The sequence below is a fragment of the Eleutherodactylus coqui genome, unplaced genomic scaffold (assembly GCF_035609145.1).
Source record: "Eleutherodactylus coqui strain aEleCoq1 unplaced genomic scaffold, aEleCoq1.hap1 HAP1_SCAFFOLD_128, whole genome shotgun sequence".
Taxonomy (NCBI): domain Eukaryota; kingdom Metazoa; phylum Chordata; class Amphibia; order Anura; family Eleutherodactylidae; genus Eleutherodactylus; species Eleutherodactylus coqui.
In genome coordinates, this window is record NW_027101878.1 from 270,298 (window position 1) to 285,951 (window position 15,654).

The 15,654-nt window shown below is 46.2% G+C and overlaps 1 protein-coding gene across 1 annotated transcript; it reads left to right on the plus strand.

Moving 5' to 3' along the window:
* The first annotated feature begins 8,081 nt into the window (after positions 1-8,081).
* Positions 8,082-15,634, plus strand: LOC136593123 (oocyte zinc finger protein XlCOF29-like). Its single transcript, XM_066588636.1, has 3 exons — positions 8,082-8,192; positions 14,670-14,772; positions 15,395-15,634. Exons 1-3 carry the CDS (start codon positions 8,173-8,175, stop codon positions 15,632-15,634), a joined length of 363 nt encoding a protein of 120 aa, XP_066444733.1. The 5' UTR covers positions 8,082-8,172.
* The last annotated feature ends 20 nt before the right edge of the window (positions 15,635-15,654 follow it).

Consider the following 15,654-nt stretch of genomic DNA (forward strand, 5'->3'; position numbering starts at 1 on the left):
TATGATAGTCCGGTGCATGCCTGGCACTTGTCTGGTTGTTGTGGGGTCCTCTATTGGTATATTTGTGGCTTGGAGAATTTCTTGTCCTTCTTCTAGTGTGCGAATGTTATGAGTTTGGTCTTCAATTTGGAAGGATAGCATAAATGGGAAGCCCCACCGATATCTTATTTGAGCCTTTTGTAGTGCCAAGGTGATGGGTCTTAATCGTCGTCGGCGCTCAAGGGTAGATGGTGCTAGGTCTGCATATAATTGCACTCCTTGTTCGGCTCCCGGGATTGGAGATATGTTTCTAGCTGCTGTGAGGATCATGTCACGCGCTTCTGGGTAATGGAATTTTAGGATCACGTCTCGGGGTTGGTTTGGGTTACGGGGTTTGTTGAGTGCTCTGTGTATGCGGTCCATTCTAAAGAGATCTGGGCTTGCCTGCGGTATTAAGGCTTGGAATATATTCATTGCCGTTTCTTTTAGTGCTGTGAAGCGTTCCGACAGGCCTCTTATACGAAGATTCGCTCTTCTAGATCTGTTCTCTTGATCTTCCAATTTAAGTTCTAGTTGTTCTATTTTCTCTTGGTTTTCTTTGATAAGGTTTCTATCTTGATCTAATGCTTCTATAACTTCGTCGGTTTTATTTTCTATCTCCTCGACTCTTTGTCCGAGTTCTTGAGTTTGTTTGGAGAATTCGGCCACAGCTTCCAGCAATTCTTTTTTGAATAATTGTTGTATATTTTCGTATAGATCTTTGATTTCTTGACTTGAAAATTTGGGGTTGCTTTGCGGTAGGCTTTTTGGGGCCTGGTCTAGACTCTGACGTGGTTGGGTGGTCTTGCTCTTGGGTCTCCATTTCTGTGGTTTGTGATGGGCGGAACAATTTTGGTATTGGTTTGGCTGTGGGACGAAGCGGAGTTGATTTTGGATATTTCCCGTACTTTGGCATAGTAGAGGGTTTTCAGGGCAGAGTGCACTAGTTTTTCTTGTGGTTATATTTGTTGCAGCTTGATAGTATCACTTTCCACCATCCGGTCGGAGGCTAGTGTAGTAACATAGCGTCTCCGAGTATGCGTCCTATGGGTAGGTGTCTTGATTACTCCATTTGGCGTGGAGAGGTGTTAGGGTCCTTCTTTACTAGCTTTAAATGTTCTATGTTTTTGTTTTTTTTTTGTAGTAAAGAAAAGTTAGGAGCTTGCAATATGGTATGTGGCCAGTAGATGGCGGTAGAGATTTATAGAGGAATTCCTTGTAAAGGGGGATTCCCCTCACTTTATAGTTGGCAGGACTCTCCTTTTATCCTGAGACCCCTCTGCTGCAACGCCCGCGCTGTTTTCTCCCGCTCCTCCGGTCTCTAAGGCTGCTAGGAGGGGGTCGAGGGTGGTTTTGGGCTCTCCGGTGTCTCCGGCGGTGGATCGGATGTTCCCCCTGTGCTTGGGCTGCCGCCGATCGCTCCCCCGGCTCGCGCCGACCCGCGGCGTCCCAAAATCTAGGCCGGGGATGCAGCCGCGGCAGTAGGCCTCAGTCTCCGGACCTCACGGAGCGCGTCGGGAGAGATGTCTTCCTGCTCCTCTTGTGCTGGGCCGCGCGACTGGACAGGTAAGCGGCTTACCGGGGGTGCCGGTATGGCAGGACACTCCGTTTTTTTAGTGCTTGGTGCGGAGCCCGGGTAATGTGCGACTTTCTTCCTGCTTGGCTAGCTCCGCCCCCCTTGAAGGAGATTTAGGCCCTATTGCACACTTGTAGAGCCATTGAGTGACCAAAGCGATGGAGAACCCCCACAAGTGACCCCATTTTGAAAAGTAGACCGCTTAACGAATTTATCTAGGGGTACGATGACTTTTTTGACTTCACAGTTTTTGAATGAATCTAAGCCAAGCAGAAGGAAAAAAAATTACGATTTTCATTTTTTGGGTAATTCTGTCATTTCAAAAGCAGTTTTTTTTGTACCGCACATATATGAATGAAGACTTGCACCCCAAAATGTGTACCCCTGTTTGTCCTGTGCTCAGAAACATACCCATTGTGGCCCTAGTATTACGTCTGTATGCACAATGTGGCCCAAAATGAAAGGAGCAACCGGTGGCTTTCGGAACAGAAATTTTGCTTGAAGGAGATTTAGTCCCCATTGCACACTTGTAGAGCCATTGAGTGACCAAAACTAGGGAGAACCGCCAAAAGTGACCCCATTTTAAAAAGTAGACCGCTTAACGAATTTATCTAAGTGTACGATGACTTTTTTCACTTCAAAGTTTTTGAATGAATCTAAGACAAGCAGAAGGAAAAAATTATGATTTTCATTTTTTTGGCAATTGTGTCAATTTAAAAACAGTTTTTTTCTACAGTGTACATAGGAATGAAGATGGTCACCCCAAAATGGATACCCCTGTTTGTCCCGTGTTCCGAAACATACCCATTGTGGCCCTAATCTACTTAAAGGAAACATAGCTAGGCTATAATGGAAGGAGCACCCATTGGATTTCAGGGTACAACGGAATAAATTCCAGTCCCCATTGCCCACTTGTAGAGCCATTGAGCGGCCAAAACGATAGAGAACCCCCACAAATGACCCCATTTTAAAAAAGTAGACCCCTTAACGAATTCATCTAGGGGTGTACTGCGTATTTTGACCCCTCAGTATTTGAACGAATCTAAGCAAAGCAAAAGGAAGAAAATTACGATTTTCATTTTTTGGGCAATTTTGTCAATTTAAAAACTTTTTTTTGTACAGTGTACATAGGAATGAAGGCTTTCACCCCAAAATGGATCCCCCCGTTTGTCCCGTGTTCAGAAATATACCCCTTGTGGCCCTAATCTACTTACAGGACACATGGCTAGGTCCATAATGGAGGGAATGCCCGCTGGATTTCAGGGCAGAACTGAATTCCAGGCCCCATTGCCCACTTATACAGAAAAAAATTGACTTCCTAAAAATAATCCCCCACCCCCGTCATCCCCATTTTTTGGCATTCCCTAAATATTAGATAAAGGTAATAATATAAACTGCGTTTTATGTCCGAAGACAGGGGTAATTACAGAGGCTGCTTGGGATGGGCACATGGGGCAAGAAAACCGGGTATCCCCCCTCCTCTCATGTATTTTGGGGGGTATTTTGTGACCTCAGCGGCGGGGATGGGGTGTAAAAAGTGGCGCTCTGTGAGGCTTTGTAATCTTGCTGCAGTGCGGCGGTCTCACACAGAAGGCGTTCAACAAGCTGCTCCTGGAACTGCAGGAAGGCGAGCGTTCCCGGGGCTTCTTGTAAATTACGTATTACAGGTAGCGGTCTGAATAACGCCGGGCTCACATGGCCGTATGCATTGGATAATGGCGATCACGTGACCAGTAACCGCATACCGTGATATGTCCGAAGACAGGGGTAATTAGGGGGCCTGGTTGGGATGGGCACATAGGGGAAATAATATCAGGCATCCCTCATCCTCGCTTTTTTGGGGGTATTTCCTGACCCCAGTGGCAGAGATGTGTAAAAGTGGCGCTCTGTGAGTCTTCCTAAGCTTGCTGAGGTGCGGCGGTCTCACACAGAAGGCGTTCATCAAGCTGCTCCGGGAACTGCAGGAAGGCGAGCGTTCCGGGGGCTTCTTGTAAATGACACATTATACAAAGTGATGTGAATAACGCCGGGCTCACACGGCTATATGTGGAATCCGCTTGTGGAAGCCCGTAGCGGATCCCAGCTGTAAGCTCGGCCGTTGTGCTGCATAATGTTCTGCACATAACTGCGTACTCACACAGGCGGTTATACGCAGTACAACTTTTTCTGTTTATATTTGTCATACCTCTGCTTAGCGATGACACGGGTACCCGCAGGCCGTACACAATGTGGTTGTGTATGGGCTGCAGAGATATCCACGACCATACAGCACAATGGGTTCTATGTCATGGGTATCCGCAGTAAAATAGAACACGTGAATTCCGTAATTCCGACCCGCTAATGTCAGCAGAATTGTGTAATCCAATGCATTTGATTGATCCGCGTATGACTACAGATCAAATGCACGCGGAATCCGCAATTTCTATTAGGTCATGCGAGACTGGCCTAAGGTATATCGCTACCTGTTTATCACATGACCGGGGACTGCTCAGCGAGGCCATTGGTCACTGCTCCAGGCTCTTGGTGACCGTTGGCCGCCAGGAGCAAGGATATTTTAAATCTTTTTTCAGAATGGTGAGGGGAGATGAAACTTCAACTTTTGTTTTAACTTTTACACGATCACCATTATCTATTGGATAACGGCAATCATGTGACCAGGAACCACTCACCGCAGCCCCCGTGACATCTCCAGGCTCTCGGCTACCTTTGGTAGCCAAGAGCAGGAAGATTTTAAATTTCCTTGGCAATCCTTGACTTTTGCACATGCATCCGCCACTATGCTAATGGGCCGGGGTAAAGCCGCAGAGAAAGATTCCATCAGGGGAGAAATTCGGGGACCTTTGGTATGTAAGGTCTACGGATATGATCTGTAAGGGGGAGAGATGAAACTAACTTTTTAAACTTTTTTTTTTACACTTTTTAACTTTCCATGATTATTGTTATCCGATGGATAACAGTGATCATGGGGCTGGGACCGCTGTATATGTTTGACAGCCAGGGGCAGGGAGATTTTAAATTTGGCTCTCCCACCTTCTGTGCATGGGTGCCACATCGGGGCATGCGCAGAAGCCCACGGCAGGTGCAGATGCCGCGGGACATTACAGAGGACAGGAGCGAGCATTTTCACCTCCCCTCATGGATCCGATCCCTGTGGGGAGGTATAACTAACTTTATTTTCACTTTTCTGTAATCACCGTTATCCAGAGACATTTCCTGTACACTTCAGTAGCCAAGAGATTTCAAATTTGCCTGGACTCCCGGCCTTCTGCACATGCGACTGACATAATGACACCTGTGGCGCATGCACACAAGACCAGCGTCAGGTCCTGGAGGACTAGATCACCGCGGGACATTGCAGAAGACATGGGTCAGTACTCTCAGCTTCCCCCATGGATCCGATCCATAAGGGCAGCTGAATTTTTAACTTTTTGAAAACGTTTTTACACTTGTATGCGGTTAATGGATAGCGCTGATCGCATTGCCGGGGAAAAGGTGCTCCCTGCGACCCCCCAATGACAGCTCCATGTTGTCAGCTCCCTCCATAGCCCACGTGGCTTTAATCCTCGCAGGAAGCAGGTTTTTATATCCTCGGGGATTAAATCCCACTTAGCTACGATGTAAAAACACTAAGTGGTTAAAGGGGTTGTCCCGCGCCGAAACGTTTTTTTTTTTTTCAACAGCCCCCCGTTCGGCGCGAGACAAACCCGATGCAGGGGTTAAAAAAGAAAACCGGACAGTGCTTACCTGAATCCCCGCGCTCCGGTGACTTCTTACTTACCTGGTGAAGATGGCCGCCGGGATCTTCTCCCTCGGTGGACCACAGGGCTTCTGTGCGGTCCATTGCCGATTCCAGCCTCCTGATTGGCTGGAATCGGCACGTGACGGGGCGGAGCTACGAGGAGCCGCTCTCCGGCAGGAGCGGCCCCATTCAGAAAAGAAGAAGACCGGACTGCGCAAGCGCGTCTAATCCGGTGATTAGACGCTGAAAATTAGACGGCACCATGGAGACGAGGACGCTAGCAACGGAACAGGTAAGTGAATAACTTCTGTATGGCTCATAATTAATGCACGATGTATATTACAAAGTGCATTAATATGGCCATACAGAAGTGTATAACCGCACTTGGTTTCACGGGACAACCCCTTTAAGATCCTCAGGAGACTTTCAGTGGTGTGAGACCCCCAGGGATCAGCAGGTTATCTCCTACCCTGTGGATAACCTGCAGAAGAACTACACTTCATTGAATATTAGCCACAATGCACAAACACAGGGCAGTCAGACCAGGAGAGTCATGGGACCCCCACACCGGAAATGTCAGCCGTGACCCCGGAACCAGACCGCTGCTCTGTACTTCTCCAGCAGACAGCCGCGGTGTGAGGGGAGCCGGGAGCACAGATGGCAGGCAGTTGTCTCCAAGAGCAGCAGGATGATGACATCATCACACCTCTCCGCTGCGTGCATTGCCCAAGCCTTCCTTCATCACACATACCGCTGCCCACACCAATCACGTAGCTGCCAGTGCGACCGACCAGCAAGGCACTCAATGTGCATTTTGTATGTGGAGCCCTCTAGTGGTACATCCATACTGGGGGGCTATTCTCCATGTTTTGCACGCGTACATTCTATATGTTCCAACCCGCCCATGTGAAGCCGCCCGCAGGGTGATTGTAGACAAAGCGATAATGCTTCAAATAATTGTGCAAACGAGAGAAAGTGCGCGATAATCGTTCAGTCTGACTGCGAGACGATGAAACGGAGAACAAGAATCGTTCACTGTTCGCTCATTTCCTGCAGGTATAAAGGGTTAATCAGCGCTCGGTCGCTCCGTCTCACTTATACGGCGAATGTGAAACACGGAACGATTCTGAAGGATTTCTGGTTGAACGACCAGCGATGTATCTGCCGGTATAAAAGGCCCTTAGATAAGAGTCCTTTACTGCAGCCGGATCTACACTGAGGACACAGGAGGATACTAAATCCTGGGGGGTGAAGGACTGGGACCCTCCGACCAGGAGGGGGCAGCATCCTCACACAGAGGAAGAGGAATCCTGGGGAGTGAAGCATCGGGACCCTCCGACCAGGAGGGGGCAGCATCCTCACACAGAGGAAGAGAAATCCTGGGGGTAAAGGACCGGGACCCTCCGACCAGAAGGGGGCAGCATCCTCACACAGGGGAAGAGGAATCCTGGGGGGGGGTGAGACCAAGTCTTCCTGCATTCTATGCAGATAATGATGAGTTATAGGAAACCAAGCCAGTAACCACACAGACGGCTGCTGTGGGTGTTCTCCTTGGGGAGAGACGATACCATCCCCCGACCCCTAGGTGTCTCCTCACACTTTTTGGGTGCTCTCCTTATGGAGACAGGACACCATTCCTTCCTGCATTCAGATCACGGCCCTCCCAGCATCCTCCTCTCCTCTCCACAGTACTACAGTAGGCATATTTCCCTTTTCAGCCGCAGTTCTCCGGCGCGGCTACACACTACAGTTAAGCAGCACGGGGTTAGGTTTAGGGTTACCTAACCCGAACCCCAACCCCTAAACACAACCCTATACCTAACCCCGTGCTGCTTAAAGGGGTTGTCCCGTGAAACCAAGTGGGGTTATACCCTTCTGTATGGCCATATTAATGCACTTTGTAATATACATCGTGCATTAAATATGAGCCATACAGAAGTTATACACTTACCCCCTCCGGTGCTGGCGTCCCCGTCTCCATGGCGCCGACTAACGCTGTCTTCTTCCATTAGACGCGCTTGCGCTGTGCGGTCTTCTGCTCTGTTCAATGGGGCCGCTCCGGCGTGCTCGCACCGAAGAGTTGGTCTGCGCATGCGCAGAAGACCTAGGGTTAGGTATAGGCCCATTGAACAGAGCAGAAGACCGCACAGCGCAAGCGCGTCTAATGGAAGGAGAAGACAGCGTTAGTCGGCGCCATGGAGACGGGGACGCCAGCAGCAGAGGGGGTAAGTGTATAACTTCTGTATGGCTCATATTTAATGCACGATGTATATTACAAAGTGCATTAATATGGCCATACAGAAGTGTGTAACCCCACTTGGTTTCACGGGACAACCCCTTTAAGTGTAGTGTGTAGTGCACACGGCTGCTGAAGGCAATCCGCGTGCACGCTGTGTGGTCACGTGGTGCCGATTCCAGCCAGCTGATTGGCTGAATGCGCCGCGCCGGAGAACTGCGACTGAAAAGGGAAATATGCCTACAGTATTAGTAATCCCCTCCCCTTACAGTCATGTGACCTCAGACCATGTGACTTCCTGTCCTCAGACCTCCTAGGAGCCCCTCCAATCCAGCATCTACCCCGGTGGAGGTATGAGAGACATAGATTTCTTTTCCACCACACTTCAGTAGCATTGACTAATCCAGCCGCCTCATTGGTTGTTGGGCCCCACGTGGTACACAGTGTGCAGGCAGATACAGTTACAGCTGTGCATCTAGGTAAGCTGCTGCCTGCGGCCGGAGGAATCTACAGGAACTTTAGGCTCATTTTTGGATATTTGCAGGTTTTCTCCTGCATGAGGGCCTGTATGGTGAGGATTATGGAGTCTGCTAGCATGTGCTCATGTGTATGGAGTGCATACGGTACGTGTCGTTGTGTGCGTGGTGTGCTAGTGCGTGTTCATGGAGAGCGATACAACGCTATGTCCTCGGTGCAGAAAAACCGAACTGAGGGGTACAGGAGCGTGTACATTACACACACAGCTCTGCTACATCCACAATACACATACAGTACAGGAGCGTGTACATTACACACATACAGCTCTGCTACATCCACAATACACATACAGTACAGGAGCGTGTACATTACACACATACAGCTCTGCTACATCCACAATACACATACAGTACAGGAGCGTGTACATTACACATACAGCTCTGCTACATCCACAATACACATACAGTACAGGAGCGCGTACATTACACATACAGCTCTGCTACATCCACCATACACATACAGTACAGGAGCGTGTACATTACACATACAGCTCTGCTACATCCACAATACACATACAGTACAGGAGCGTGTACATTACACATACAGCTCTGCTACATCCACAATACACATACAGTACAGGAGCGCGTACATTACACATACAGCTCTGCTACATCCACAATACACATACAGTACAGGAGCGTGTACATTACACATACAGCTCTGCTACATCCACAATACACATACAGTACAGGAGCGCGTACATTACACACATACAGCTCTGCTACATCCACAATACACATACAGTACAGGAGCGTGTACATTACACACATACAGCTCTGCTACATCCATAATACACATACAGTACAGGAGCGCGTACATTACACATACAGCTCTGCTACATCCACAATACACATACAGTACAGGAGCGTGTACATTACACACATACAGCTCTGCTACATCCACAATACACATACAGTACAGGAGCGTGTACATTACACACATACAGCTCTGCTACATCCACAATACACATACAGTACAGGAGCGTGTACATTACACACATACAGCTCTGCTACATCCACAATACACATACAGTACAGGAGCGTGTACATTACACATACAGCTCTGCTACATCCACAATACACATACAGTACAGGAGCGTGTGCATTACACACATACAGCTCTACTACATCCACAATACACATACAGTACAGGAGCGCATACATTACACACATACAGCTCTGCTACATCCACAATACACATACAGTACAGGAGCGTGTACATTACACATACAGCTCTGCTACATCCACAATACACATACAGTACAGGAGCGTGTACATTACACACATACAGCTCTGCTACATCCACAATACACATACAGTACAGGAGCGTGTACATTACACACATACAGCTCTGCTACATCCACAGTACACATACAGTACAGGAGCATGTACATTACACACATACAGCTCTGCTACATCCACAATACACATACAGTACAGGAGCGTGTACATTACACACATACAGCTCTGCTACATCCACAATACACATACAGTACAGGAGCGTGTACATTACACACATACAGCTCTGCTACATCCACAATACACATACAGTACAGGAGCGTGTACATTACACATACAGCTCTGCTACATCCACAATACACATACAGTACAGGAGCGTGTACATTACACACATACAGCTCTGCTACATCCACAATACACATACAGTACAGGAGCGTGTACATTACACATACAGCTCTGCTACATCCACAATACAGACAGTACAGGAGCGTGTACATTACACACATACAGCTCTGCTACATCCACAATACACATACAGTACAGGAGCGTGTACATTACACACATACAGCTCTGCTACATCCACAATACACATACAGTACAGGAGCGTGTACATTACACATACAGCTCTGCTACATCCACAATACAGAAAGTACAGGAGCGTGTACATTACACACATACAGCTCTGCTACATCCACAATACACATACAGTACAGGAGCGTGTACATTACACACATACAGCTCTGCTACATCCACAATACACATACAGTACAGGAGCATGTACATTACACATACAGCTCTGCTACATCCACAATACACATAAAGTACAGGAGCGTGTACATTACACACATACAGCTCTGCTACATCCACCATACACATACAGTACAGGAGCGTGTACATTACACACATACAGCTCTACTACATCCACAATACACATACAGTACAGGAGCGCGTACATTACACATACAGCTCTGCTACATCCACAATACACATACAGTACAGGAGCGTGTACATGACACAAACAGCTCTGCTACATCCACAATACACATACAGTACAGGAGCGTGTACATGACACAAACAGCTCTGCTACATCCACAATACACATACAGTACAGGAGCGTGTACATTACACACATACAGCTCTGCTACATCCACAATACACATACAGTACAGGAGCGTGTACATTACACACATACAGCTCTGCTACATCCACAATACACATACAGTACAGCATGTACATTACACACATACAGCTCTGCTACATCCACAATACACATACAGTACAGGAGCGTGTACATTACACACATACAGCTCTGCTACATCCACAATACACATACAGTACAGGAGCGTGTACATTACACACATACAGCTCTGCTACATCCACAATACACATACAGTACAGGAGCGTGTACATTACACACATACAGCTCTGCTACATCCACAATACACACACAGTACAGGAGCGTGTACATTACTCATACAGCTCTGCTACATCCACAATACACGTACAGTACAGGAGTGTGTACATTACACGCATACAGCTCTGCTACATCCACAATACACATACAGTACAGGAGCGTGTACATTACACATACAGCTCTGCTACATCCACAATACACATACAGTACAGGAGTGTGTACATTACACGCATACAGCTCTGCTACATCCACAATACACATACAGTACAGGAGCGCGTACATTACACATACAGCTCTGCTACATCCACAATACACATACAGTACAGGAGCGCGTACATTACACATACAGCTCTGCTACATCCACAATACACATACAGTACAGGGGCGTGTACATTACACACATACAGCTCTGCTACATCCACACTACACATACAGTACAGGAGCGTGTACATTACACATACAGCTCTGCTACATCCACAATACACATACAGTACAGGAGCGCGTACATTACACACACAGCTTTGCTACACCCACAATACACATACAGTACAGGAGCGTGTACATTACACACATACAGCTCTGCTACATCCATCATACAGTACAGGAGCGTGTACATTACACACATACAGCTCTGCTACAACCACAATACACATACAGTACAGGAGCGTGTACATTACACACATACAGCTCTGCTACATCCATAATACACATACAGTACAGGAGCGTGTACATTACACACATACAGCTCTGCTACATCCACAATACACATACAGTACAGGAGCGTGTACATTACACACATACAGCTCTGCTACATCCACAATACACATACAGTACAGGAGCGTGTACATTACACATACAGCTCTGCTAAATCCACAATACACATACAGTACAGGAGCGTGTACATTACACACATACAGCTCTACTACATCCACAATACACATACAGTACAGGAGCGTGTACATTACACACATACAGCTCTGCTACATCCACAATACACATACAGTACAGGAGCGTGTACATTACACACATACAGCTCTGCTACATCCACAAAACACATACAGTACAGGAGCGTGTACATTACACACATACAGCTCTGCTACATCCACAATACACATACAGTACAGGAGCGTGTACATTACACACATACAGCTCTGCTACATCCACAATACACATACAGTACAGGAGCGTGTACATTACACACATACAGCTCTGCTACATCCACAATACACATACAGTACAGGAGCGTGTACATTACACACATACAGCTCTGCTACATCCACAATACACATACAGTACAGGAGCGTGTACATTACACACATACAGCTCCGCTACATCCACAATACACATACAGTACAGGAGCGTGTACATTACACACATACAGCTCTGCTACATCCACCATACACATACAGTACAGGAGCGTGTACATTACACACATACACGTGTACATTACACACATACAGCTCTGCTACATCCACCATACACATACAGTACAGGAGCGTGTACATTACACACATACAGCTCTGCTACATCCACAATACACATACAGTACAGGAGCGTGTACATTACACACATACAGCTCTGCTACATCCACAATACCTAGTACACCCTTTCGCTCATTTGAACAATTTTTTAAAATGATAATCCTTCCTTCTAAGAGGGCCCTTAAACTGAAAGCTGACTGAAGAGGTTGGCACCATTTCCACTTTCTCTACCTCAGGTTGTGTAGCAGATAGCTTCAAAAAACGGTCCCTTTTTTCTAAAACTTTTGGATGTAAAACAAGGCCATGATGGATGCTCTATGTGCAACACAGCCTGAGATAAAGCCTATAGAAACCCAGGAATGACCAGACTGAGAGCTGCAGGTCTGTGCAGCTGTCACTTCATCTCTCACTTCACCCTCCTGTATCTCAGGCTGTATTGTGGCCAGGACCAACATTCCACATTATTGGCTTTAAAAGGAGCATAAAATCGGTCCTCCAGCCACAATACAGCCTGAGATACAGCAATTAGTAGCAAGGATGTTCCACCTACGTTATTACCTACTGGAGCGCCTCACTGAGAGATTCATGGTCAGCAAGAAAAGGGTTAAAGCAGCATGGTATTTATGCCACATAGTGAATGTTATGTGAGAGAGAAAATGTAATGCTAGAATGGCTGATCTGTAGTCGCCTCGTCTGCCCAAAAATCAAGTGAAGAATGATCTAGAAGTCCTATATCCCTAAACAGCACTAATACAAACTGCAGCTCAGCCGGCAATAAAGAACATCTCCCCCAGATCCACCAAAGGGCAATATGAGAAGTTCTGGGGTTCAGAATTTGGAGTGTTAGATATAATGCGGGTGACTAGTTGGGTGAGGTTGGTTCGAGCTCGGAATCACTCTATGGACACGTCATGTGTTACGTGGGCTGAGTCTCCGCTTTACTAGGTGGGTTTTATAGCAGAATACAAATGGCTGTATGCGGCGGGTGTAACAGCCGTGTATTACAGGAGCCACATCATCCTGACATCACTGGGTACTCCTGTTATCACTAGAGGGGCCGCACCCTCGGGGGGGGGGGGGGGGGGGGGGGGGCTGTAGAACATCCTGCTTGCTTCTCCGCATGTCTTACAGAAGCGCTGTTCTACTGAAACACAAAACAAACTCATTAATACAAAATACAGTTTCCTCAGCAGAAAGCAGCTTTAATCAAAAAGGGTAATTTTTAAAAAAGAAGTAAAAGATAACGGAAACTATAGAAATGTGTCATCGCCGTATTCTCACCGGCACACTGAAATAGGAAGAACGTGTCCATTTACTGCACAGCGATGTACAAAAAGAACTATGGCTCAATCACGTTTTTTAAATAATTCCACCACAATTTTTAAAAACATTTCCTAATAAATGATCTTCTAATAGAATATTTTACAAAGTTCTCCGTATGTTAAATGAGGCTTTAAAAAAAGACTCCTTGTTCCTCCAGAGAAGCTCGCATACAGTTATGTTAGAGAAATAAAGCAATTGCCCCTGGGTGGTAGGGAAAAAATGGCTACAGGAAGGGGTTAAAGGGAAGCTGTCAGGAGGATTCTGCTGCCGATGTCACACATACATCCCAACACGCATGTACATTGTAGACATGTATATTGTCACACATACATCCCAACACGCATGTACATTGCAGACATGTATATTGTCACACATACATCCCAACACGCATGTACATTGCAGACATGTATATTGTCACACATACATCCCAACACGCATGTACATTGCAGACATGTATATTGTCACACATACATCCCAACACGCATGTACATTGCAGATATCTATATTGTCACACATACATCCCAACACGCATGTACATTGTAGACATGTATATTGTCACACATACATCCCAACACGCATGTACATTGCAGACATGTATATTGTCACACATACATCCCAACACGCATGTACATTGCAGACATGTATATTGTCACACATACATCCCAACACGCATGTACATTGCAGACATCTATATTGTGCTCTAAAACACTGCAGCACTTCAGAGAAAACCCTGGAAAAAGCAGCTCTGAACTTGGAGAAGAGTCAGTGGGGCGGTCGCTGACGACTTCTCCCTGCCTCACGGCTATCAGTCGATCTAATCTGGGTTGGGGAGAAGCCTGTCTGGAATTTGATTTGCCTGTAGTTCGGGCTTCATAAAACTCTGACAGGTTCCCTTTAATATCTCCTTATCAGGGTTTTCCTATGACTTGCTTCATAACCGCTCCATCTTTCCTGGCTGCTGCTGACCAGGACATGTGACTGCTGCAGCCAATCACTTTTTATGTAATGGGAAAATACTTCTAAATGTTTTTCCTTATTATCTCCAGTAAATTTAGTTTCCTATGTTGTTTGTGTTTTTTACATTGGTTCATATTCTTTTCATTCAAGTTCCTACCAGATTGATTCATCAAAGATGGAGAAGGACAGAAACAACACGGCAGAAAGTGTATTAAATCTCACCCTAGAGATACTCTTCCAGCTGATTGGGGAGGTGAGAGATTCCGATGATGTCACATTATATCATTCTTATCTATGGTAATAACAGATGATGTCACTAAAGAGGGGAGAGATTCTGATGATGTCACATTACATCATTCTTATCTATAGTAATAACAGATGATGCCACTGAAGAGGGGAGAGATTCTGATGATGTCACATTACATCATTCTTATCTATAGTAATAACAGATGATGCCACTGAAGAGGGGAGAGATTCTGATGATGTCACATTACATCATTCTTATCTATGGTAATAGCAGATGATGTCACTGGGGAGGTGAGAGATTCTGATGATGTCACATCACATCATTCTTATCTATGGTAATAACAGATGATGTCACTGGGGAGGTGAGAGATTCTGATGATGTCACAGTCACATCATTCTTATCTATGGTAATAACAGATTATGTCACTGAAGGAAGGAGAGATTCTGATGATGTCACATCACATCATTCTTATCTGTGGTAATAACAGATTATGTCACTGAAGGAAGGAGAGATTCTGATGATGTCACATTGCATTCTTATCTATAGTAATAACAGATGATATCACTGGAGAAGTGATGGACTCTGGAAATGTCTGCACTGATATTTATTAATGTCTCCCCACATGCAGGATTACACAGTAGTGAAGAAGACCTCTAGTGATGGCTGTCGGGCCCCTGTGTGTGATGGGTGGGGAAGACCTCTGAGCCCAATAATGGGGCCCCCATCTCACCCCCTGATACATGAGGACATCAATGTACAGAAGATTCTAGAACTCACCAACAAGATTATGGAGCTGCTAACTGGAGAGGTGACGCTGCAGGGAATGCTGGGACATTATACAGTAACAGCACTGGAGGCTTCTGGGTAATGACTGTATATTGTATTGTC

Excerpts from the sequence above, each read along its gene's own strand:
- LOC136593123 (XM_066588636.1), top strand. The coding sequence starts at position 8,173 with ATGTGTATGGAGTGCATACG. Across the intron at positions 8,193-14,669 it reads ATGTGTATGGAGTGCATACG|TTCCTACCAGATTGATTCAT; the intron begins GTACGTGTCGTT and ends TTTTCATTCAAG. Across the intron at positions 14,773-15,394 it reads TCTTCCAGCTGATTGGGGAG|GATTACACAGTAGTGAAGAA; the intron begins GTGAGAGATTCC and ends CCCCACATGCAG.